The sequence below is a fragment of the Chelonia mydas genome, chromosome 1 (genome assembly GCF_015237465.2).
Source record: "Chelonia mydas isolate rCheMyd1 chromosome 1, rCheMyd1.pri.v2, whole genome shotgun sequence".
NCBI classification, from domain to species: domain Eukaryota; kingdom Metazoa; phylum Chordata; order Testudines; family Cheloniidae; genus Chelonia; species Chelonia mydas.
This window is the reverse complement of record NC_057849.1, coordinates 247,782,228-247,807,455: the sequence shown is the minus strand read 5'-3', so window position 1 is coordinate 247,807,455 and position 25,228 is coordinate 247,782,228. Positions and strand designations below refer to the sequence as shown.

The 25,228-nt window shown below is 38.6% G+C and overlaps 1 protein-coding gene across 6 annotated transcripts in view; it reads right to left on the bottom strand.

Moving 5' to 3' along the window:
* The window catches only part of MYBPC1 (myosin binding protein C1), a 175,532-nt gene that overhangs the window by 63,251 nt on the left and 87,053 nt on the right, over positions 1-25,228 (bottom strand). For 4 of the 6 annotated variants that reach the window (XM_043541693.1, XM_043541686.1, XM_043541699.1 and 1 more), the window contains exons 4-11: positions 15,944-15,997; positions 14,343-14,384; positions 6,917-6,955; positions 5,531-5,566; positions 3,050-3,154; positions 2,230-2,378; positions 1,697-1,814; positions 53-104 (exon numbers count right to left, since the gene is read on the bottom strand). In XM_043541693.1, coding sequence (XP_043397628.1) covers positions 53-104; positions 1,697-1,814; positions 2,230-2,378; positions 3,050-3,154; positions 5,531-5,566; positions 6,917-6,955; positions 14,343-14,384; positions 15,944-15,997 — 595 coding nt within the window. The remainder of the gene's footprint in view (positions 1-52; positions 105-1,696; positions 1,815-2,229; positions 2,379-3,049; positions 3,155-5,530; positions 5,567-6,916; positions 6,956-14,342; positions 14,385-15,943; positions 15,998-25,228) is intronic. The other 2 variants (XM_043541707.1, XM_043541710.1) reach the window with 1 other exon arrangement.

The following is a 25,228-nucleotide window of genomic DNA, read 5'->3' as shown; positions in this document are numbered from 1 at the left end:
GCTATATGTGTCCATTATTGAGTAACTTCACAGGATCACCAGTCAAAGTTACCTTCTTTTGAAAGCAGATCGGATGTCAATAGATGGAGCAGCCTGAGAAGATTCTATGAAAGAAAAAAAAGTTAAAGAAATATTTTTACCTTGGTGCTTTAAACTACTTCAGTTTCATTGCTAAGTGACCACCATGTATATGCCCTTCTGGCATCAAGATCTGCCAAGTGCAAGTCTCATCAGTGCAGAGGTAATCTTTTTTAGTACATTTCTCTAAACTACATTATACATTTCTGTGTACAAGATCAAATTGTGTGATGTTTCTCTCACATTCCCTCCTGACCCCACACATCCTGCGTCTCTCTCACTTTTTTTCTCTCTCACGGACATCTTCCAGTTTTCAAAGTAAATTCCCTCCTGCCCAACATTTACAGGAAAAAAGAAGTTCTGCATAATCTTATTGGGGGCTCAAATCATCTTCAGTTGTTTTTTGCCACCCAGAATAGACTTTGTCTTTCTCCCGCTGTGTGGTCAGCAAGAAAGATACAAGAGCTTGGTCTGACTGAGAGTGGAAGATTCTGGGGGAAATTCATCCCTGTATCAAGGGCCAGCACAAGATCTCTGCACCACATAAACCCTATTTGGCGAGTTTATGTGCGATATAACTGATGGATAGACCTTTGTACTGGGCCTTGGCACAAGGATGAATTTCCCCCTGCATGAATTAGACATCTGAATAGATGAAACAACTCTGTCCTATAGAAAGTTTATAGATGCGGATAGATGAGTCCTTCACCTAGCAGCCTAATGAATACACACAGATTCCTAGGCCTGTCTGTGTCAATTAGCAATCCCTGGCTGATGACCAAGCTGATGACCTTGGTAATTTGGTAGGCTTGTTTTGCTAGGATGAACAAATACTCGACTAGGCTGCTTGGAGTGTTGCTGCCCTCTGGGTATTTGGGAAGCTAGACTGGATCTGCCTACCAGCTGAAATTACAGAATCAGGTGAACGTTTGCAGGTTTTAAGATTTGAACAGTAGCCTTTATGCGGCAGACAAGATTGTTCGCTCTTGTTTGCTCATTGCTTCCTATCTCTCTTTGGCTCTGCAAATATGCATGTGCTAAACTTTGTTCATGTGAGAAGTCCCATGAGTAAAGTTAACCATGTGTGTAAGAGGGTCTTTATCATGCATAAGTTGACAAATAATTTGGCCCTGAGTCACCACTACATTATGCAGTTGTTTATACCTGGGCAAAGTAGATGTATAATGCTGTCACTGACTGGGTACCATTTTACACTCTCTCTGCACAGGTGGGGATTCAAAACCATTCCATATCAGAACCTCTCTTGGATGTAATTGCATACATAATCTCTCTCATGTGGTATCTCTTGACAGATTTATGACAGGCATTCTTTTTGTTTAGGAGAGGCCTGATCTAAATTCAATAGAAGTCTTTCTATTGACCTCCGTGGGCTCTGGCTCAAACCCATGCTTGCCAGCCACCCCCGTCTATCATATATTTCATTCCAAAAAGAAATCACAGTTGCTCAGGAGGCATTGTGTTCAAAAAGTTAACATTAAAACTTCCTTCACTGTGGCCTTGAGAATACAGTTATACCATATTTGTTGTAAAGGGGGGGGGGGAATCTATAAATGGACTTTATTTATAAATTTATAAATCTATAAAAGGTGAATCTTACCATGGACTTCAAGATCGAAAGAACAGCTATCAAACTTATCCTTATATGTTACTTCACAGCGGTAGTTCCCTCCGTAGTTTTCCTTAGCTTTAATGATTTGCATCTCAAATGTATAAACCTGAAATTCAAATGCAAAGTATAATCATTTTAGTTTAGGATACATTTGTACAAAGAGGAAGTTAAAAGCTATGGCCTAGATGGAGAGTTTACTCTCTCCACCTGTGTCAGGAGTGATGCAGAGCTGTGCTGCCCAGGAGAAACTCTGGAAAGGAACTGTGACTTGGAGACCCCCTTTCAAAGTTATTACTCATAGGAGCTCCTGTTTTATGCCAGTGAACATGATGCATCAGATCCTTACCAGACACAACATCCTAGGGAAATGTGTGGTGCAGCCAGAAATTGAACCCAGTTCTCCTGAGTCTCTATCCAATGCCTGAACCACAATGCCCTCCATCCTTAGATGAATGACTGGTTAAGAATGGTTTTTAAGGCTTCAAGTTTTGTCTCTTTAAAAAAGAAAAATATAAGTGTACCTTGCTATGACGCTCAAATGTCTCCTTCAGCTGAAGATGTTTGCCTGCTTTACTGGCCAGGTCCATCCATTTACCTTTGAACCACTTTACAGTTGGCTTTCGAAGAAGATCTTTGGCTTCTACTTTGGCTATAAATGTAATATTTCCTCCTTTAAAAAAGAAAAAAAAATTCAATCATTACTGAAAATGTGGTTGCCTGTCACATTTATATAAGTTTCCTTTATAGAAAGATTTGTGTGGATGGTAGAGGGGTTTGGACTCAAATCTGAGTCTGAACCGAGGTTTACCATGCAGTGTAGCTATACCCTTAGAAGGAGAGGTTGTATAGCAACCCCAAATGGCTGTCTGAAAGAGCAGTATTGATGGGCTTCAGAGAGGGACATGTCTAGTTCCTATTTCTCCAGTCCCTAGTTTTGTTTATGCTCTACAGATTCCCACAAAATCCCTTCTTCTAGTTAAATACTGAGAAAGTGTAAGAGCATACGAACAACAATCTCTGAAACTCTCCCACTGTGTCAGCTGTTGTACAGCTAACAGCAGTACAGGCAATCACCTATCCTCTCCAAGTGAGCACAACTTCCAGCTTTCACCCTGACTAAATTATTAGATCTAAATTTGGTCTTGATATTAACCAGTTGAATATTCTCTTCACAGACAGGCCAAATTCGCTCTTCAAAGAGGAGTGTGTGATTCCCATTGAAGTTAATGGGAGTTGCATGTGCCTGAGGGCAGAATTTAAATCTTATGTGAAATGCACCTCTTGTCAGACTTTATCTGTATCATATGACCCCTCATACTTAATGTGTTTCTAGCCACTTACCAACATTCACTGAACCACCCTGTGGTTTTTCAATAAATAAAGTGGATCGCTGGGAATTGTCAAGCTTCTCTGGTTCTTCTGGCGTTCCATCTCCAAGAGACCATACTAATATGCAGAGAGAGGGAGAAATATCATTTGTCTGAGCATGGTTCACTCCCACCAAAGTTCACTTACCTGAGTTCGTTAATCTCTCTAACCCTTTAGGCATCCTCAGTGGTATGCAAGTCTTCTGTTCCCTTACTCCCAGTGACACCCACTGTCAGGGATGGGGCTGTCACCTGCTCTACAGTTCCTATTGAAATATCATCTTTGTGATGATGGAAAACGGAACTACTCAGGAAAGGAATTTGGGCAGATGGACGGTATAAGTGTCTTTTGTAACTTGACTGCAATAATGTTCAGCCACGAGTGCTTTATAGATATAGTCCATGAAAGTGCTTTGTAGAAACAGAAACCACAGATCAAAGGTCCAAAGGCACAGCCAGTCTTAGGCACAAGCAAGATAAGTGTGACCACTTGGTGCATGATTTTTGTGGATCTCCCTCAATCCTGCACTCGCTCAGCAACTTATGCAAACTAATCTTTCCCCTTTGCCAGTGAGACAATGATGGGAAGAGGTTCACTGTTCAATCCCAATCTCTCCCTTCCATGATAGAATCAGTGAGATAGCAACTTGCAGCCTGATTTCCAACCCCCACCACCACTGTCACCAGCCTCTGCCTACATGTACCCTCTTGAGAGTTTGGGTCCAGCAAATCCCCAGGCCAGCTCTGTGCATAGATTGATGTTTATAGGTGAATAACTAGCCAGACACAAATGATTAAGTCACACACTCAGGTACAGATACTTCTCCTGTTGAAGTCAATGGGCATTCTGAGCCAAAAGTGGACCGCAATGGTGAGAAAGGATGTATGTACTGAGTCTCCAGAATATCTGCTCTCTGACAACTCCTTCAGAGCCCTGGCAGGAATCAAAGTTGACTCCCAGTGGAAAACCCCATGGAGAGCAATAAAGAAAACATTTGTGGCCACAGCCTCTCCTCCGACAGACACAGTAAAATGTGTCCCATATTCTGAGTTAGAATGTGTGCAGTAAAAATGATATATACTTTCCTTTAGACTGAGGAGTGTGGACTAGCACAGAGTGGGGGAAATGAATGTAGCTAGTAAAACTAGGGCCACCCAGCGATATATGTCAGAAAGTACAATCTGTTCAGAAGAACATGAATACTGGTCTATCCCCACAAAAGGCCATTTATTTGCTCTCTTTGGGTCAGAAATGCCTCTTTATTGTTCTTGAATGGAAAAAAACCATGACACTGTGATTTGGGTCAGTGTGTTCAAAGGCTGTCGGTCTCTGATCTTACGATTAACAAACAGGCACAACAAATTGCAATATAATTCATATCTTGTTATGCCTCGTTGCTAATATAAAAAGGTCCTTTTCATGTACAGTACCTGTTTTATTATTCAGTAACAGGTTTATTACAGAATGAAGACTTTTCAAATAAAATGATTTAAGTTAGGGGTTCCTGCTTCCTATCTCATTAATCTAATAGAGACATAGACCCTTTTGGAACTGTTGTAAAAGATCACACCAGATGTCAGCAGGGTTTTTACACTGTATAAAGGATTATTACAGAAGGAATCATGCTGGCTGGTGAAAGTTAACATTGCACAGATATGTAATATTAACTACATTGGCCACCGCTCAGTAGCCAACTGTGGAAAAAGGTAACCAAATGTTTTTGTTTTATTAAAGGCTATAACACATTTCAGGAGGTACAGAAATACTAAATAACTCCACTTCTAGGATGGTTAAAAGAACTAGGCTTTTAGCCTTGTCTCTTAATGCACTCCATGTATGCAGTATCCAGTTCTACTGCACATGTAATTGTGTTATTGCTCACATGTAAACACACATATACACATGCACATAGCCACACAAATGAATAGGGAGAGATGTATCTATCTATATGCTGTATATATAGTATACTGGTACACATACAAAAACACAACATAAATACAAGTTGGAAAGGGTCACTAGTGAAAATTCTTCAAATGGCAGTGTCTGGTACTGGAATTTTTAGTGTGAAACCAGCTACAATCCTAATAACAACGTGATCCTGAAAAAAAGTTATAAAAAATTTCTTTATGCAAGAAGATCACATAAAGTCATCATGTGTTTGGTTTTTATTAAAAAGATTCACAGATTTCGGCTATTCCAGGTAACTAACTGGGGTTGAAGTCCCATCTGCACATTTCATTTAAGAGAGATGTCTATTTCTAAATTTCCAAGTAGATTTTCCCAAGTAACCCCTTTTCTTTGACATTTAAAACCATCTGAAAAGTTAAGATTTAATGGCATATGAATGACTGTAATATAAAATAAAGGTAAATTAGAGCCAAGAAATAATTAATTAATAATAATTGCACTATGTTAGAGTTGGAATGTTTCTATTTTTTTTTCAGGAGGTCTCACCTGAATCTTTTCTCTCCACTGACCGAGTACTCCCATCTGAAAGGAAAGAGTAACCTGGATGATCCCAGTTTAGAGATCACAGTGTAATTGACCTTAGAGTTTACTGGTTCTTTAAAAAAATTGACTGTACACAAGTAGAAGAGGTAGAACAGAAATTTAGGAGCATAATCATGTGGAGATGTCTCAATACAGGAATATGAAGAGTGTATAACTGAGTCTAAACCTCAATTGTCTTTCTTCTGTTTCTGTATTCAACACAGGAAGACGCATCTCTGTGCAAGGCTTCCTTTCCAAAGGCTCACGTTTTAGTAGGATGCAACAAGGCCAATACTTTCCTCAAAATTCTGGGTAGTTCAAGATAATAGAAGACATTTCAGTCCATTATTCATCCTAAAGGACAGTATCTCGAAGTTTAACAATATAATGACTCAGATTGAAAAAAAAAATCCAGAGAAATAATGGAAAAGAAATTTTGAGGGTTCTTTTTAGAAGTGGTTAAAATAATAGTTTTCTTTTTAGAATTAAGGGCCAGATCCTCAGCTGGTACAAATCAGTGTAACTCCACTGATTTCAGCTGAAGATCTGACCCCCGTAATATTTCATTTTCAGGGGGTTTGTGTAAAAGCTGATAATTTCTTAAGAGAATTAAAATAATTCACAGCATTTCTTACTTTAACAAGTTGACGTGCATCATTAGGCATTCCATCATTGTGGTTCATTAAGGGTTTGCACTCCTTTTAAAACAAATTAACATAAAACATGGTTGGAAAGCATGTGTGTGGGCAGGATGAGGTTTCAGCAACACCCCAAAGTTGGTGGCACTAGGACCTTATGCAGCATCTGTTACTGCTGCTTTTCATTCAGTGGTTGTGGTTTGAAGGCCTTTTATTTGTCAACTGACTGGTGGTCAGCACTGAAAAATTCAAGCCACCTAACTTCTGACTGACTGGTAGAGCAGTGGCATCAGTAAACAGCTCAAGTAAGGTGACATCCAACCAGGTGGAGATAACTAGTTTTAAATCATAAGGATTTAGTTTAATTATAATTCTGAAATTTGGGTTCAGCTTTAACCTTAAAAATGCAGTCTGTATTCATCCAGATGAATGCATACAGAGCCTGACTTTCAGAGCAGCTGAGCATTTCACCTGCTCTGAAATAGTGACATCTCACTTAAGTCCTTAAAAGAAGATACAAGTGGGATTTCAGTGCTGTAAAAGCCTTGTACTGGCCCACTGCATGGGGAGGTGAATTTTACCTAAAGTATCTAAAGAAGTTTCTGTGTTGATGGAAATTATGCTTAAGTGCAAACTGCAGAATCAGGACCTATTTTTTTCTAGTCTAGCTTTTTCTAAGAAGGAAGGGGAAAAGCACTGTAATAATCCTAACCTGCTTGTGAAGTATTAACTGAAGTGGTGTCATCTTCATCTGTAAAAAGAAATATGAATAAAAAAAACATACAAGGAAAAAGAGTGCACTGTAGATTATCCTTTTTAGTACAAACAAACGAAAATGTGAAACCTGCAAAAAAAAAGGGGGGGGGAGAGGGAAATCATGATAGTTGGAAACACTGGTAATGGAAACTTCAAACTGATGAATAAAGCGTTGAGTAATTCAGTAGCTGAAATGGTAAACCTTAATGCTCCAGGCAAGTAAAATAAATAAATAAATAAAATAATGGGATGTGAACTGTGATCTATTATTAAAATATGGATTTATATGAGAGTTTTTTAAGTGGTTCTGTGTGTTAGAGATGTAATCCACAGTGAATACAAAAGAACAAAAAATGAAATCAAGGTCAACCACATATCTGACCTTCTGAAGAGGATGCCGGTTCGCTGACGTTCGTGTCTGCAAGTAAAATGCGTACCACATATACATTCAACATAACTAAACCATTTCAGACACGCAAGACATACCACAGTTTAATAAACCACCACTATACACACACTCCTGCATTAGAAGATTAATCCAAAATGAAGGGATTAAGCAACTCAGGTTTTTTCCATATACAGGTAACACTTCAAGTACTGAATCATTATCAGTTCACTTGGTTTTCATTTGATAAACCCTAAATAATGGCCCCACTCTTTGGTATTAATACTTCATTTCCTAAGAATTATAATCTATTTTAGCAATTGTACTGTTATTTTAAAATGTTAATTTATATACTATGCCATGAATAAATAAATAATAATAATAAAACCTGGAAAAGTATGAAAGTGCCATTAAAATATTGATATTAAAGGCTAGTGACAATATTCATGATTGTGAGGAGACCCTAGTGGCAAGATAAAAGGCACTTTCTACAACAGTACAGTATTTTTCGTTAGCTAATAACTGTATTTGAATTTTAGTTGTTGAATAGAAGACACACAGAGCTCAGTCTCTGGTGAAAATAGACCATACGTATTAGTGTTTTAAATGGTTTTTAGTAGAAAAATATAATTTTTACCTGTGTACTTGTTGAGAGGCTAGAACAAACTAGATATAATTATGGCTTCAAGATATACAGACATACAGTAGACCCTCAGAGTTATAAACACCAGAGTTACGAACTGACTAGTCAACCACACAACTCATTTGGAACTGTAAGTACACAATCAGGCTGCAGGAGAGACCAAAAAAAAAAAAAAGACAAATACAGTACAGTACTATTTTAAATAAACTACTAAAAAAAGGAAAGCAGCATTTTTCATCTGTACAGTAAAGTTTCAAAGCTGTATTAAGTCAATGTTCATTTGTAAACTTTTGAAAGAACCACTATAATGTTTTGTTCAGAGTTAACGAACATTTGAGAGTTACAAACAACCTCCATTCCCGAAGGGTTTATAACTGAGGTTCTACTGTACCCTATACATGTTAAATAAAATGTGCATCTTTAACTTTATAAAATTTTATTTAACTTTATAAAGTTAAATACAATTTGCATCTTTTTCTAAATTGGCCTAATATAACAACCTGTTTCCTCCTCTTCAGGAACTATTATAAATGGTTTTATGGTAACTAACAGCTCATTTAACTACATAGCATGGCACTTTAATGAAGGTAGATAGCTGTGACTTCTCTGTTATCGGGAAATATTGAAACTGTCTCATTTGATTTTGTAAAGAAATTCACTAAGCTAACAGGGCTACAGAAAGCAAATGATGCAATATATTTCCCAATAAAACACTAATAACTTGGATGAAAGGTTGCTGAAGTCATTAATATAACTCTTCCACAAAACAGATAATACAGGATCAACAGCAGAACAACTTCAAACATTACGAAGTGGGGGAATGAACATGAAAGGTAATAAATATTGCCTTCAGATTCAGTTTCTGACAGTATTCACATGTGAAAATGTGACCACCTTAACTTTGGCCTACAAGTCATACTCATGCATACATACTCTTTCAATGGTACACATACATTAGCAATGCCTATTTAAATATATAATCCTTGATCTTCTACAGCTAGACTGTACCTTTAGGCAGAGTCCTGTGTAATGAGGTGGTCTGTTGCTGTGCAGCTCCCGGAGGAGCCCCAGAGGGCTTAGAATTGGTTCTGGGGTAAATAATTTGTTACAAGATGCACGGAGGTTGCTCAGAGGTGGGTGGGTGTGGTCTTACTCTTTTCCCCCTTACATCCTGTGCACACAAGAGAGGGTCTTCCACAATCTGCCCCTTAATTCTTAAGGTTTTTTTAAAATGGTAACATTGCAGTGCTGTATTTTACTGAAAAATTATAATTATTACTTTAGCAACCTTAATGTTAAGTTAATAAAGGTTTCTGTGTTGGTATTTTCTTCTTTTTTAAAAGAAGAAATACCACATAGGGAGCCCTGAAAGTTTTAAAATTGGATAGGCACAGATAATTTTATGTGCCATATGTATTACATTTTCTATGATGCTGGGTTCCACATGGCTTCCACAGTATGCCGATGGGATAGCAGAAAAGCTGTGCAGCTCCCAAGATGTACAGGAGGGGAGTCTCATTACAGATCTCAGAACCCCCATTCTGTACACCTTAGGAGGTGTGCTTCTGGAGAAGGTGTATCCACTGAGCTATATTGGAGCACCTACCCTGCTTCTGCGGCACCTGGACCTCTACTAGGGAGCCACATCCTCTCTAACAACCTATTTTCACCTGTGCCTATCTGAAACTAGGAGTGTTTTCTTGTGTAAAATTTGTACATTAGCTCTTGACATCTAATCTTTTCTATATTAATTTTCATGACAAATAAATATATATCTCATAAAGTAGACCTATATTATTTAGAGATAAAGATAGATATTAGCCGATTTGAGATTTTGTTTACATCTACATCTCTAGAAAGTTTGAACTGTTACAATTTAATAATTTCTAAACAAGAATGCTTCACAAAAACAACTCTAAACTGATTTTTTAAAAGTCATTCAGTCTCTTTAACTACTGAAGGAATTCATATCAGACTTCCCCCAAAATTCAACCTACACATATAGTGATTTTAGTTCTGTTCAATATAGTCTCATGTCTAACAAACAAATGTATGCTCTACTTTAACTGAAAACTGAACGCTATTTTAAATCTGGAGTCACTATTGTCACTTTTGTAAAACAGCAGAAAAGGTTAATTGAATAGAGAGCAGATACAAAACAGCTAAGTTAAAATACATGATACTTTTGTTAATTGTGGGCATGGAAACATTTGACTTCTGGGTTGTGCAGGAAGTTTGGTAATGTAAGCAAATGATTTGGATATTTGCTGCTACAGATTAAGCAAGCGAAGAATAGGAATTGGAATTTGAGAAAGCTAAAGACCCATACACACAGCAGGGCTAATTTTCCTCTCAGTCATACCCATGCAACCTCAGGTACTTTTGCTTAAGTTAATGGAGAGCTATATTTTACCCAGTCTGTGATATGGAAGAAACTTTTTGACCTTACCATGATTTAAGAATAATAATATGAACAGAACTATATTTAAAGATGCTAGCTTTCACAAAAAGGGAGGGAGTAAAGCGAGATGAAATAGATGATAATGTGCATTCCTATACTAACTCAATATATGAAAATCATAAAGCATTTGGTCAATTATATATATATATATTGCATGTACTGATTATCTGTAACACTTAGTGGGGATAAAATAAATTATAGATCTATTCATAAATTAGAGATTATGAGGGAGATGAGGCTATCCTTACAATTTTAGGTATCCAAATTAATGTACATAAATTAACTATAAAGTCACAATGAAACTGGGCTAAATTCTCTTCTCACTTTGACCAGGATAAACCTAGAGTAACTCCAATTAAACTCACTGAGTCAATCTAGATTTACACTGGTATAACTGAAAGCACAATTTAGTCCTAACAATGACCAAGGTTTTCAAAACTCTGTATCTAAAATTAAGCTTATTAAATAGATTGTTTGGCTTTTCAAAGTGCGGAGAACTCATCAGCTCCCATTAAACTGTACAGGAACTGTTGGCTGCTCAGCACCGTGATTACCTAAGTGAAAGAATTGAAGTTTTAGTAGACAGATGAAAGGCTTAGTGAAACCTAAAGAAAATACACGGATGAAACATGCAGAAATTTTAGTAGATGGCTGGATAGAACCTAGAGAAAGCACATCAGTGAAATACGCAGAAGTTTATTAGTAGACACCTGAATGGCTGGATGGTACCTAAAGAAAGGAATAAGCAAACTGTTTTTAGATTGAGAAAACCGTGATAACAATACTTTGTATACAAGATGATGCTAAATTTAAAAAGAAAAAAAATGGAAAATGGGATCAGTATAAGATGACATGGCTATAAATTTGGTGGAACTTCTGCTGATTCACTTCTTGTTCTGCAAATAAAATGAATACTTAGTAGCTATATCTGAGTTCTGAATTTTCCAGTTATACAACTCAGATGTCTATGAAAGTGGCAAAATTACACAGGAGCAGGCAAATTTTCTTTTCACTGCCCTGAACTAATCATCTCCAGTGAAAAACCTAGAAAGAGAACAAAGAATTTTTCACATGCTGTGACCCATTTTATCAACTCTACTAGGCCTACTAATAACATAATAGGTAGACAAATGTTTTACCATGGACAGACAGTAATTACTAACGAGTAACAGAATAGTAGAGCAGACACACAACTGGGTATACTTCTTCTGCCTAACTGCTGGCTCTGTGCCACAAAAATCATCTGGAACTTGTGAAGAACATGGCCTAGGTTTTCTTGCTTGGCTGTAGGATTCATGCATAACCTGACCTCTCAGCAGACAGACAACTTCCTATGTACCCAGATGGGTGGCTCATATGAACTATCATGGATATCTTAGAATTTGTTTGATCTGTCAAGCACCCATTCATTATGCTATCTAGATGTGAAACCCTTCATCATCCCACATAATTCAGAGAAGACCCAAAAACTGGCACCTGCAAAATTATGGAAGCAGTTTTTAGCTCCATACTGAACTAAGTAGTACAAAAGCCAGTTGTTGACTGGATCTGTCCTTGTTGGTAAACAACCCTTTAAAATATATTTTTTCTAATATAACATGACTTTCAGCAAATGGGGAAGAGAGAGGCCTTTTCTTCTGATATTCAGGAACTATGCTCGTTATTATAAAGAATACCATATATAAAATTCTTCGTAACAGATGAGCATGAGAGTCTTAAAGACTCTCTTCCCTTATGCACAATGGAATCCTAGCCCTGGATTGGGGTTCACAGGAGCTGGGGTTCAGACTGCAATGTAAATAATAATAAATTTAATTAATAATATCAGCTAACTCATTCCGCATGCTCTGAGTCTTACTGACAATGACTTCTGTGCTGCTATGTAAAGGAACAGCTCCACTAGACCATGATGGATGAAAAGAGAATCTTTTCTACTTATCAGTACCACAATCCTTCTGACATTTCACTATTCAGTTTCTTATTGGAACTCTTACTTCAGCAGTCGTTGCCAGTTGAAATATGATTAAAAATAGAAACAACTCAACTTTTACTTTGTGTAGTAGAATCTCAAACAGTTTTTTAAAATTTAAAAACCATTCCAAGCACTAGAAGTAAATGGCTTAGCCCCATGAAAAACTCCTATCCTCCAGCAAATCTCTTTATTCTTTGCTAGTGTGAAGCTTAAAAAACCACAAGACAGATTGTATAAAAAAAAAAAGAACAGTAGTGTTTGATGAGATACTTACCAAGGTGTCTTTTTAATTCAGCAAAATGTCGACTTGTAGAGTTAGAGGGGAAGATATTATAGATGTTCAATTCAGGAGCAAAATGTTTTTCCCAGATCAAAATTCAAGCAGTCATAACAAACAACTGCTAGACTGTTATGAGGCAAAAATCTTCACTTCTGTTTCTACCTATTTGGAGTGCAAAATGCTCCTGAATAGAACTGTTGCCAAGAATGACAGATTTAAGTCCTTCCCAAAATATTTTTGTGACAAAATAGAAGCACTATTGGAAGACAGTTAGCAGCATGCACTGACACTAAGTTCAGCATGTTTATTCTGCCAGTGAAGTTTGGTTCATTCATTCTCAATATCGGCATTCTGATTTTCTTGACACAAATGGCCATGCACTGCTCCGTATCTTTTTCAGATTAATCTGTAAACAAGTCTTAGATGCCACATCATATCTATTCTTTAAAAAAGGCAAATCTATAAACTCCCAGCTAGGTGAGATCAAAGTCAGAGTAGATATTCAAGGCCTATTCCAAATAATGAAAAAATGTTAGATCAGCTATAAACAGATCTTAGTCTGATTGAGATTCTTTTTTTTAATCAGAATCAGAAACCTCATACTTGAATCAATAAACTATTCAAAGTGAACTAATGAGCTGTTCTAATTCTACTCAGGTAGAGAGTACAGAATAATGCACAGTATGTGCCATATTTGATCTTTCTTTTCATACAAAAGGGTAGAATTTGACCCAATCCCACCAAATGTGTGTTCCTAAATGGAAGAATTGCCAGTTGAGGGCCAGATTCTAATTTCAGCTAAGTAGCAGGAATAGCTATGTATCTTGAAAATGTAGCTGTTTGTTGGATGCATATATAATATGTGTATGTTTGTGTGTGTTCACAGCAGATGATTTTTCCAGTAAGGCAGTAACACAGAACATGTATTGAGGTTTACCATTGGCCCCTAAATGAAGAAAAATTAATGAAGTGAGAAGATTCCTTTACAGAAGAACAGGTGGAAGTTAGATGACTTGGTTGATCAGATGTCTGCTGAAAATGTAAAATGTGAAATACCAAGCTTCTGAGGTAGAATAGAAACAGCCTTGGATGATAAAATGAGATTGCCCACCTCATGCAAGAGCTACTGGTATTAGGGTGACCAGACAGCAACTGTGAAAAATTGGGACAGGGAGTGGGGGGGTAATAGGAGGCTATATAAGACAAAGCCCCAAATATCTGGACTGTCCCTATAAAATTGGGACGTTTGGTCATGTAAGTGGCGTGCACTGATCTGAGTTTCGTTGAATTCTCTCATTCATGCTCATTTGAAGATGGCTTTTTGCTCATGCAAATAATTTGAAATCTGATCCAGGAAGATGGACCATTTTATCTAACTAATCATGGTTACTACACAGTATAGCTCAACAAAGGCTAGTGAGCTTCATACTTGTTTTACGGAACTTTTGAAGGAAACACAAACAGCATTATTTCCTTCTGCTCAATGAGTCATGCAGAAAAAAAAATCCAGGAAGCTTCAAACCACACTACTGTAATATAATGCACCAAAATTCTGAAAAAAGCTCAAACAATCTAGCATCAGTACAACATTTATGGATGCTTTGCCTGCTTCCAGCTTTTGGGATATGACTGTCCACTCACCTTTAGCCTGTTCGGTTCCATCCTCTTTTGATTTCTTTTGTTCTGTGTAGGAAGTAAAAGTACATTTTTGAGAGAATCTTAAAGTAAAAAGAAAAACTTACACAGCATTATAAAGAATATAACAAAGGTTTAGGTCATGTAAATATGTAAACCCCACTCCACCCCCGCAAAAAGGCTATTTCTTAGGGTTATTGGTAATTGTATAATGTGTAGCTATAATTCACCACACCAAATGTTACATATTAGAATAATATACATGCATTTTGTGTTTGATATGTTATCGGATTATGTACTATTGAAGAGGATTGTTGCGGCCTCCCTCACAGGAAGCAAAGTGACACCTTCTTTGAAAGCAACAATTGTTAGATCCTTGTTCTCTTGGGAACTGTTCTGAAGCCCATTGTAGCCAATTGAAACACTCCAGTTGATGTCAATGGGCTTTGGATCAGACATGTGATCCTGTCATATTCTGATAGTACCTAAATGCCTCAGATCTCCTGGGCTCCAGGCAATTTGTTTTTAGGTCTGTGTACAGTACAGACAGATTGTGCTGGAGATATGGTCTGACATCTCTTCCTGGGGAGGGATTAAGATCAAATAGCCTAAAAGAATCAGTATGGCTATCTGCTTTCATTACTGTTGGCAATGAGGTGCTATTGTAGATCATAGCAGGAATAGATAGGGTCACTTCTGAGTGACTCATCTTTTCTGCCTGAGACAACCCAGAGGTTAGTTTTTGTAAATTCTTAATTGCCAAAAGGGTTTTCTATTCCAGGGTTTTACTGGATTCTATTTTGTTAACTATCTTGCTCAATTTGTTTATGGGGCCATTTGGAGGTGTTGCAAGGATGTATGGATTGTAGTGTCTTCAATACACAGAGGACACAACTCTATTTCCCATCAAATCTGACCTCCTCACTGTGGTTGAATGATTTACGTAGTGCCCAACAGAGTATGGTGGTTGGATGAGAGTTAACTAGCTGAGGTGCAGTCCAAGATGGGACTAGAAACTAGAACTGATCCAGTAATAAACCAAACAAATATATGGGGTATATAGTTATATCACTGTCTGAGTGTTAATGTAGTTCAGATGAGCGTGCAGATCGAACCATAAGTGCCTGGGCTTCTACGTTTCACTTTCTCACAAGAGAAAAGGGGCCAGCTATGTTCAAAGCTTCATATTTACCTGAAGCCTTATTCACTAAGGGTTTGATTCTGACACCCTTATCCACACTGAGTAGTACCTTAATGGAAACTGAATGGGACGGTTTGTTTAGAAACAATGTGAATGTGGGTAACATAATCAAGTCTCCAATTTTACTATGACTGTGTCCAGAAAGATATTTTCAGTGTCATATTTACCAGCTCTCTTCTAAACAACACCAAGCTTGAGAAATTAGCAATTCTTAGGCAAACCTATATGAATGGTAAGTGAAGACAACACCTTACTAAATCAAGCTCACTTCCTGTTGTTCAGTAGCTGTTTATTTACAGTCAGACAATAAAAATAGACACCACAGTATTGTAGCACAGTCCAGACTCATGCAATTCTGTTCATGCTACAGACCAAATCAGGTAACGAAGGCAATTCCTTTACTAACCTGCAGGGGGCGTGGTTCCTGCAGGTGGCAAAATTTCTGCCTCAGTTTCATTCTCTGAAAATAAAGAAAGAAAAAAGATGAATTTGAAGTAAAAAAAAACCCACCTTATTTTTCATACATTTAATTGTACAATTGTTGAAACCAGAAACATTCAGGGTTAGTTTAAGGCTTCAAACCAAACCTCAAAAATCAGCTTATATTTTGATACATACAGCAAAACATCTTTCCTATTCCCTATGTCATTCATAATTTCTCTCTACTGTGTCTTCATAATGACACCAGTTATTCTAGAGAGACTTATATTTAAATGGGTTTTATTTTGTACAAAAAAGGACAGAAATTATAACAGGGCCCATTTGCTACTACACAGAATCTCATTAGCAGTTCTATACACTTTTTCTATAACTAATACCACCAGTAGCCTTAAGAACATAAGAACGATCATGCTGGGTCAAACCAATGGTCCATCTAGCACTGTATCCTGGCTTGTGACAATGGCCAACGTCAGGTGCTTCAGACCGAATGAACAGAACAGGCAATCACGGAGTGATCCGTTGCCTGTCATCCACTTCCAGCTTCTGGCAGTCAGAGGCTAGGAACACTCAGAGCATGGGGTTACATCCCTGACCATTTTAGCTAAAAGCCATTGATGACTTACCTTACCTAATTCTGATAGTTTTGGCCTTCAGAACATTGCCTGGCAAAGAGTTCCACAGATTGACTGTGTGTTGTGTGAAATACTTCCCTTTGTTTTACACCTGCTGCCTATTAATTTCATTGGGTGACCCCTGGCTCTTGTGCTATGTGAAAGAGTAAATAACATTTCTTTATTCACTTTCTCTACACCATTCATAATTTTAATAGACCTCTATCATATCCTCCCATAGTTGCCTCTTTTCCAAGCTGGAAACTTCTAGTCTTTTTAATCTCTCCTTATACAGAAGCTGTTCCATACCCCTAATCATTTTTGTTGCCCTTCTCTGTACTTTTCCAATTCCAATATATCTTTTTTGAGATATGGTGACCAGAACTGCACCCAGTAATCAAGGTGTGGGCATACCATAGTGGCATTATGAAACTTTCTGTCTCATTATTAAGGCTGCGAGTCTTTCATGGAGGTCATGGAAGTCATGGATTCTGTGACTTTCTGGGACCTCCGTGACTTCTGCAGCTGCAGCAGCTGGTGCGGCTGACTCCAGGGCTGCCCAAGAAGCTGAGGTGGCCTTGGGGTCAGCAGTGGTCCGGGAGCAGCAGCGGCACCCCAGGCTGCCCCCGCCTGGAGTGGAGGCGGCGGGGCCCCGGGCTTCCCCGTCCCCAGCACCTAAGATTTAGTTAGGGGTATTTATTTTTAGTAAAAGTCACAGACAAGTCACTGGCCATGATTTTTTGGTTATTGCCCGTGACCTGTCTGTGACTTTTACCAAAAATACTCATGACTAAATCATAGCCTTACTGATTAACTATCCCTTTCGTAATGGTACCTCACATTCCGTTAGCTTTTTTGACTGCCTCTGCACACAGAGTGGATATTTTCAAAGAACAAGCCACAATGACTTCAAGATCTCTTTCTTGAGTGGTAACAGCTAATTTAGATCCCATAATTTTGTATATATAGCTGGGATTATGTTTTCCAATGTGCATTACTTTGCATTTATCAGCATTGAATTTCATCTGCCATTTTTTTGCTCAGTCATCTAGTTTAGTGAGATCCCTTTGTAACTCTTCACAGTCTGCTTTGGACTTAACTATGTTGAGTAATTTTGTATCGTCTACCACCTCACTGTTTACCCCTTTTTCCAGATCATTTAGGAATATGTCGAATGGCATTGGTCCCACTACAGATCCCTGGGGGATACCACTATTTACCTCTCTTCATTCTGAAAACTGACCATTTATTCCTATCCTTTGTTTCCTGTCTTTTAACCAGCTACTGATCCATGAGAGGACTTTCCCTCTTATCCCATGACAGCTTACTTTGCTTAAGAACCTTTGGTGAGGGACCTCTTCAAAGGCTTTCTGAAAGTCCAGATACACTATATCACCCTTGTCCACATGCTTGTTGACCTTCTCAAAGAATTCTAGTAGATTGGTGAGGCATGATTTTCCTTTACAAAAACCATGTTGACTCTTCCTCCACAAATCATGTCAATCCATGTGTTTGATAATTCTGTTCTTTACTAGCCTTAAATAAATAGATTTGACCTACTGCTTTTTTAAATTCTGGATCAAAGTACACTAGTTTTTGTGGTTCGACTTCCTATCTGCATAACTCAGCATGGTAAATAAATGGCTACCACGTGCTATACTAATATTTATAACCCATTTTTTTTTCCAAATTAGATTTTAACTGCTTTGGGACAGGGATCATATCTACTTGTGGGTTTGTATAACACCTTGTCCAGTGGGACCCTGACTGAGGAATTCGGGCAGTACTGCAATAGAAGTGCCTTATTCAGGAAAGCAAGCCATTTCAGAACAGCAATTAAGCATGCCCCCTAGATGTCCCATTGAAGTAAAAATGCATTCTGAGGTTTGGTGTGAGTTCTTCAAGTCAATGGGACTTAAGCACACACGGTCCTGAATATGGATGCTTTCCTGAATCAGGGCCTAAACGACCACCTTCATCATGATGCTTTTGTCAGGTGCTTTTCCCCCTTTTTTAATATAGCAAAGATATCTCATGTTCCAGCAAAATTTCCTTCAACTGGAGGAATACGGAGTATGAGCTTTGATAGTGAGCTGCGATCAGTATGCTAGCTGAAATACCTGAAGCACTTTAAACTGACTTAGTGGAAGAACACTCCTGGCAGCACTAGTGCCACAGTTAGTGTTATTGTTTTAGGGTGAAATTCTTCTCTCAGAGCCACGTAGTGGATCTTGATTCTGATATGCTATTCTCCCAACATGATCAGATTTTCCATTAGTGTTTGTGGAAGTTCTGTGCAAGTAGAAAGCACAAAATATCAGAATAAAGACCCACCATCTGGATCTTAGGGGAGAAATTTGCCCTTATTCCTTTCCTGCATTGCCTAAAATAATTTTATCTTAAAGTATCTCTGTCACATATGCTGAAACACACCTATTTCCCAACACCTTTCTGTGCCATGTGCCCACTTTGTTACACTGTTGGATGTAATGTAAGACTGCTAACTAGGCTTGACAGAATTTGACATTTAAAAAAAATAATTTTGACAGATAATATAGATGTATATTTTAAAGCATTTTTTAAATTTATTGATTTAAACTTTCACCGTTGTGGGAAATTAAGGGAGGGGGGTCAGACAACAGCAGAGGTCAGACAATAATTATTTAATGACAGTAGATGTTGAGATTCAAAAAGTTAAAGCTTTATAACTATTAAAAGACAAATTATACAAACTTCACATACAAAATATACAAAGGGGAATATCCTTAAATCAAAGGCTAATAAGCTTCCAAGCATCTTTTCTTTTTCTCTTTTTAACTTTGGGTGTCTGTACATTTCTATTGTCAATGGAAATATTTTTTGTTCGTTTGTGTGTAAAAACACAAATCTAATCCTTCTACGCCTACCTATAAAATACCTCATGTTGTGCACACAGGTGATGCTATCCTGGTTCTTTTCCCACTACAACTCTTTCGGGTTAAAAACTGAGAGATAATTTCTACATTTTCTCCATGTTATTTAATGTTAAATCTACAGAATAAATTTTGCCCTTACCATATTTATGACATAGCATCAAATTTTCTAACTCAATTAAGACCTATTTTGGGGATCATATATTGTCCAACCTGAACGTATTATGATGAAAGAACATCAGGTTTGGGGTACTTTTTATTTGTTCCCTTGTCATTAGAAAACCTTTAAAGAGCTTATTATTAAAGCAGAATAAGATAACTTGTTTCCAGGCTATAATGGTATTAGGATTGTACACTGGATCAAAAAGCAAAAATACTTATTGTACCTATTGTATCAAATTCTAGTTTGAATCTTTTTAACAAGAGTAAATTTAAAAGGCTGAACTCTTCTAACTGTAATAGAAGAGATTGAAGTCAATGGACATTGACCCCTGTCATGTGACAGCGTATTAACCTATTAACCTTTGGAACCATGACCCTGGTGGTATCCAGGAAATAAAGTTTCAGTTTCTGACACATAGGAATGCTAGTAAGACTACTCCCCTGCCCTTAGGTATAAATATAACTAGATTCATACTTACCATTCTTAATAAATTCATTTAATGTTTAAAAAAGAAAAATACTTTTAGTACACAGAAGATTTGGGATGATTCAGGAATTTTCAATCACAGAAGTGGTTTGAAGTCAGATATTAAGCTACACACTACAGTGAATCAGTGTAATGAATACATACAGATATTATGGCCACTAGTTATAGGGACAGAGTCCAGGACCATAAGCTCCCAAGTCACAGACCTCTACCATCTAACATGTCAGTACATATGCAGTATGATTACCAGGATGCATGGGTTCACATCAACCTTTTTATCTGGCCTTGGTTCTCACTACTTGGCTTTGCTTTGAGTTTTGGCTTTAAAAATATCCTTCAGCTGAAAGCAAAGCTTCCAAATTTTCCTGCATTTGGGTTCAAAACCACACAGTGTTGGATGGTTTTTACCTAAAGCTGTAAACTTGCCTGGGTCAGGGCTTCTCAAATATTTTCATAATGTGGATCACATCTTAATAGAGAAATTATCTCCTGGAACATCTCCCTTCCCATTCATGCAGATTCTCTCCCCTATCACTGACAGTCAAATAACATCTCGGTGACAATTACAACCACAGCAATTCCTTACCCAGAAAAGTAGCATTAGGAAATTATTTAATGTATGTTTAACAGTTTAAAATATGATTTAGCAACTGGAAACAAGGAAGAGTGCCAGCTCTATGTGACCAGTCAGCTCTCCATGGGTCTTTACCAAGAACCAAACACTGATAAGCTGTGGACCACAATTTGTATGTCTAGGCTAATCTTTCTAAACTCAGTCCAGGCTCAGCTGAAAGGCTCACCTTTCAATGAGATCTGGGGTTTGCGTTTTGGATTTTGTTTGGAAAGTTCTGAATGGCTCTACCGATTAGGTGCACCTCATATTGGACTGTATTGGTTAACTGGTTTTTAACTCCCATTGTTTCACTTCTTGAATGTTAATGTAAAATACTTCATATTTGTGCTATTACTAATTATTAGCAAATAATTTTTTTAAATTCTTTCAGTACAAACCCTGGAATATCTCAGGTCCTTGTTAGTGCAGAAATGTTACTGTGTCATCAGAAAAGGCCTGATGTAGAAGGCCATTACACTGAAAAATAAGTTGCAAAATCCACCAGGGAAAGTTTATATGCATTATCTCACTATGGTTGAATTTTATATAAGAACGGCCAGACTGGTTCAGACCAAAGATCCATCTAGCCCAGAATCCTGTCTTCTGACAGTGGCTAATGCCAGGTGCCCCAGAGGGAATGAACAGAACAGGAAATCATCAAGTGATCCATCCCGTCACCCATTCCCAGCTTCTGGCAAAAATTTCCCCCCACCCCTTAAAGAAGGCTCTTGTCTGAAGTACAGCTCTTGTCTCCTGTATAACTGTCACTCAAGGGTAATGGGCCAATGGCCTATATTCATATGGGAAACAGTTTTGATTAGTATTAATGGTTTCTTAAATGCCAGCAGTCTGCCTGATACTGTGCAGATCTCAGAAGCAGACATAGTCCCTGCCTCAAGAAGCTTATATTATAAATAAGACATTGTCAGTCCAAACAAAATCTCCTACATTCAAATATACAAGAGACGCTGGTTGACGCCTGAATCTCTATTCAGTCAGTGTTTTGTTTTGTTTTTTCTTAAATACTTGTTCAAGGCTCCAAAGGTTGTTGCTGAGAGAAGTTCACAGAACTGTTCACAGAAGAAGTGAGCTTGGAGGAGGGATTAAATATATAGAGAGGAAGGAATAGGGAGAAAGGAAGCTCCAGGCATAAGTGGTGGCAAAGAAGATGTGATTTTAAGAAAATATTTTGGCGATGTGTGACAACTTGGGAACCTATCTGTATCAATTCTGGTGATAGTATGAAGTTGTTATGAAATGTTACTATGAAAACTGCTGTATCATGAATGCCTCTCTGTATATATTTTTATAAAGCTGCAAGCTCCATTTTGAATGTATGGCCATACAGTCTCTATTATTGTTTTGCTTCCATATTGGGCTAAAATTCCAAAGACTGGTGAAAAAAGAGTAACAAAAATGAGTTGTTGATGATAAGTGCTCTTCCATGAAAAGGTAGGAGCTCTAAACAACAGATTGGCTCCCATGCAGGAGAACTGATTTAGCAGGGGAGAGGTCGCCTTGGCAACGAAGTCACGTGGCAGAGGTTTCTGGTCACCTAGGGGAGGCCAAGTGGGATGTCACCTGACAAAGGGGGTGAAAAGTTACAAAAAGGGAGGAGCTGATCTATCTGGGGTCTTTGCCCATTTTGTCTCCAACTCAAAAGGAGAAAGAAGCATCCCAGCAGGGAGGGGCCCTGCCCTGCCTCCCTACCTAAACCCAGATGGCCCTCCAAGGACTCCCACGGGAAGGGTGAGCTCGTAAAGGGAATTGCGGTTAGGATATTTGTTATGTTTTATATCTTCTGTACTCTCTTGTGCTTTACAGGATTAAGTAAATGAGCAAATGTGTTAGACTTCTATGCAAAGTGTCTCTGTGTAGTATCTGCTTCACAATTACCACATGCCTCCTGAGAGAGTTCAACCATTAACGAGAAGGCTCAGTGTCTTTCGGTGGGATTTTGGGATAGGGCATGTTTTAAGTACAGAGGAGTCTGAAGGGTCAGCACTGTTCTCAGGAGAGCTAGGCAACTGGACTGAGGGTTCCAATTGTCAGGATGGGATGCTCATCAAAGTGTCTGCGTCTCCTGCATGGGTCTAGGGACCCCAAGATTGGGGCAGTGATGAACTCTGTTCAGGCTATAGAAGCTTAAAACCCTCTGTGGGTTCAGGGACCTAAAGGTTTGGATTCCCCTCACAGCAGTCTGGTGGGTGGCCTGAAATGGGCATCTACTTGGATCTGTGACTCCATGTGTGGCCCCTTTAATGATCATACTTGACTGACAGCTTCATTCCTGAGGCCAGCCAGGAAAAAAAACCATTAACAGGAGGAGTCAGTAGCTTCCACTTTTCTTTCCCGGCCGATCTCAGAAACGGACTTATTAGCTAGGAAAGAGCCCAGCAAATTCAGCCAACAGCTACCATTGTGTTCTTTTCTTCATGTTCACTGGAGTCCCCAAATGCCATTCTTAAGAGCCCAATTGACTTATACATCCCTCTAGGCAGGTGTTGTCAGAGAGACTTTACTATGGAGAAAGTGTTGGTACCAAAATGCCCAATGAGGCATTCCAGAGCTACTGGAGAGAAGAAATTTTCCATTGAATCATCATGAACCCTGGGCTGCAGAGCACAGAAGACTGGTGAAGCTTCAGCTGAGCAGGAGCGAAGAAAGCTAATTCCAGCTGGATGGCTATGCTAAGATTTTAGTAGAAAAATACCTAATAGTAAATAAAATAATTGAAAGGTCTGTCCTGTAACTACTTAATATAATGCCAATAAATTGCAATGGAGTTGTACGATGGCTACAATAGATTTGACAATCTGTCTCCTGCTAGGACAGCTAAAGTGAATTTTGCCTTGCTGGAGTATATGGAGCAAAACTAATGCACTGAAACTGAGAATTGAATCCCCTTTTCTGAAGCTATTTCAGCAAAGCAATTCTTACGCATCTATAGCAGCACAGTACATGGTTGATGCGATTCATTTGTTAATTTTGTGCTCCATAAAGAGCCTAATTTATCAGATGTGAAACACCGAGAGAAGTTGGTCCAATAAAAGATATTACCTCACCAAACTTGTCTCTCTAGTGAAACTTCTAAGACAGCTGATTGTAAATAACTATACAGGAAGAAATGGAATTAACCTAGCATTGGCTTACATAAGGCTACAAGGAAAGGATAGTATGTCAAGAAGTGTAATTAGCAAATACAGTGAAAGCACAGCTGTCACTTAGGCCTGGTCTACAGTACGCGGTTATTTTGGAATTAGCCGAGTTACTTCTAAAATTGATTCTGTCCACACGACCAAACCAGTTTTTTCGATTTAAAGGGCTCTTTAATCAGATTTCTGTACTCCACCTCGGCAAGTGGAGTAGCGCTAAAATCGAGATTGCAGTTCCGGGTTACAGGTCCTGTGGATGCAATTCGATGTTTTTGGCCTCCGGGAGCTATCCCAGAATGCTCCCTTGTGACTGCTCTGGACAACACTCTCAACTCCGATGCACTAGCCAGGTAGGCAGTTAAAGCCCCGGGAACTTTTGAATTTCCTGTTTGGTCACCATCAGCACAGGTGACCATCAGCACAGTCCACCATCACAGGCGACCATGCAGAGTCCACCATCACGAGAGACCATGCAGTCCCGGATTCGCAAATGAGCTCCAGCATGGTCTGAATGGAAAGTACTGGATCTCATTGCATGTTGGGGAGACAAATCTGTTACGGCAGAACTACGTTCCAAAAAAAGAAACGCAAATACGTACGCTAAAGTCTCCGGGGCCATGGTGGAAAGAGGCTACTCCAGGGACACAGAGCAGTGTTGTACAAAAATCAAGGAGCTCAGGCAAGCGTACCAAAAAGCCAGGGAGGCGAACGGGCACTCTGGGTCACAGCCCCATACATGCCGCTTCTACCGTGAGCTGCATGGTATTATGGGGGTGATGCCACGACTACTCCACCACTGTCCGTGGACACCTGCAAGGGGGTAGTAGCACTGTCATAAATATAAAGGGAAGGGTAAACACCTTTAAATCCCTCCTGGCCAGAGGAAAAACCCTTTCACTTGTAAAGGGTTAAGAAGCTAAGATAACCTCGCTGGCACCTGATCCAAATGACCAATGAGGAGACGATACTTTCAAAGCTGGAGGGGAGGGGAGAAACAAAGGATCCTCTCTGTCTGTGTGATGCTTTTGCCGGAACCAGAGCAGGAATGCAGGTCAGAACTCCTGTAAAGGGCTAATAAGCAGTCGAGTTAGATATGCGTTAGATTCGGTTTTGTTTAAATGGCTGACAAAATAAGTTGTGCTGAATGGAATGTATATTCCTGTTTTTGTGTCTTTTTGTAACTTAAGGTTTTGCCTAGAGGGATTCTCTATGTTTTGAATCTGATTACCCTGTAAGGTATTTACCATCCTGATTTTACAGAGGTGATTCTTTTACTTTTTCTTTAAATTAAAATTCTTCTTTTAAGAACC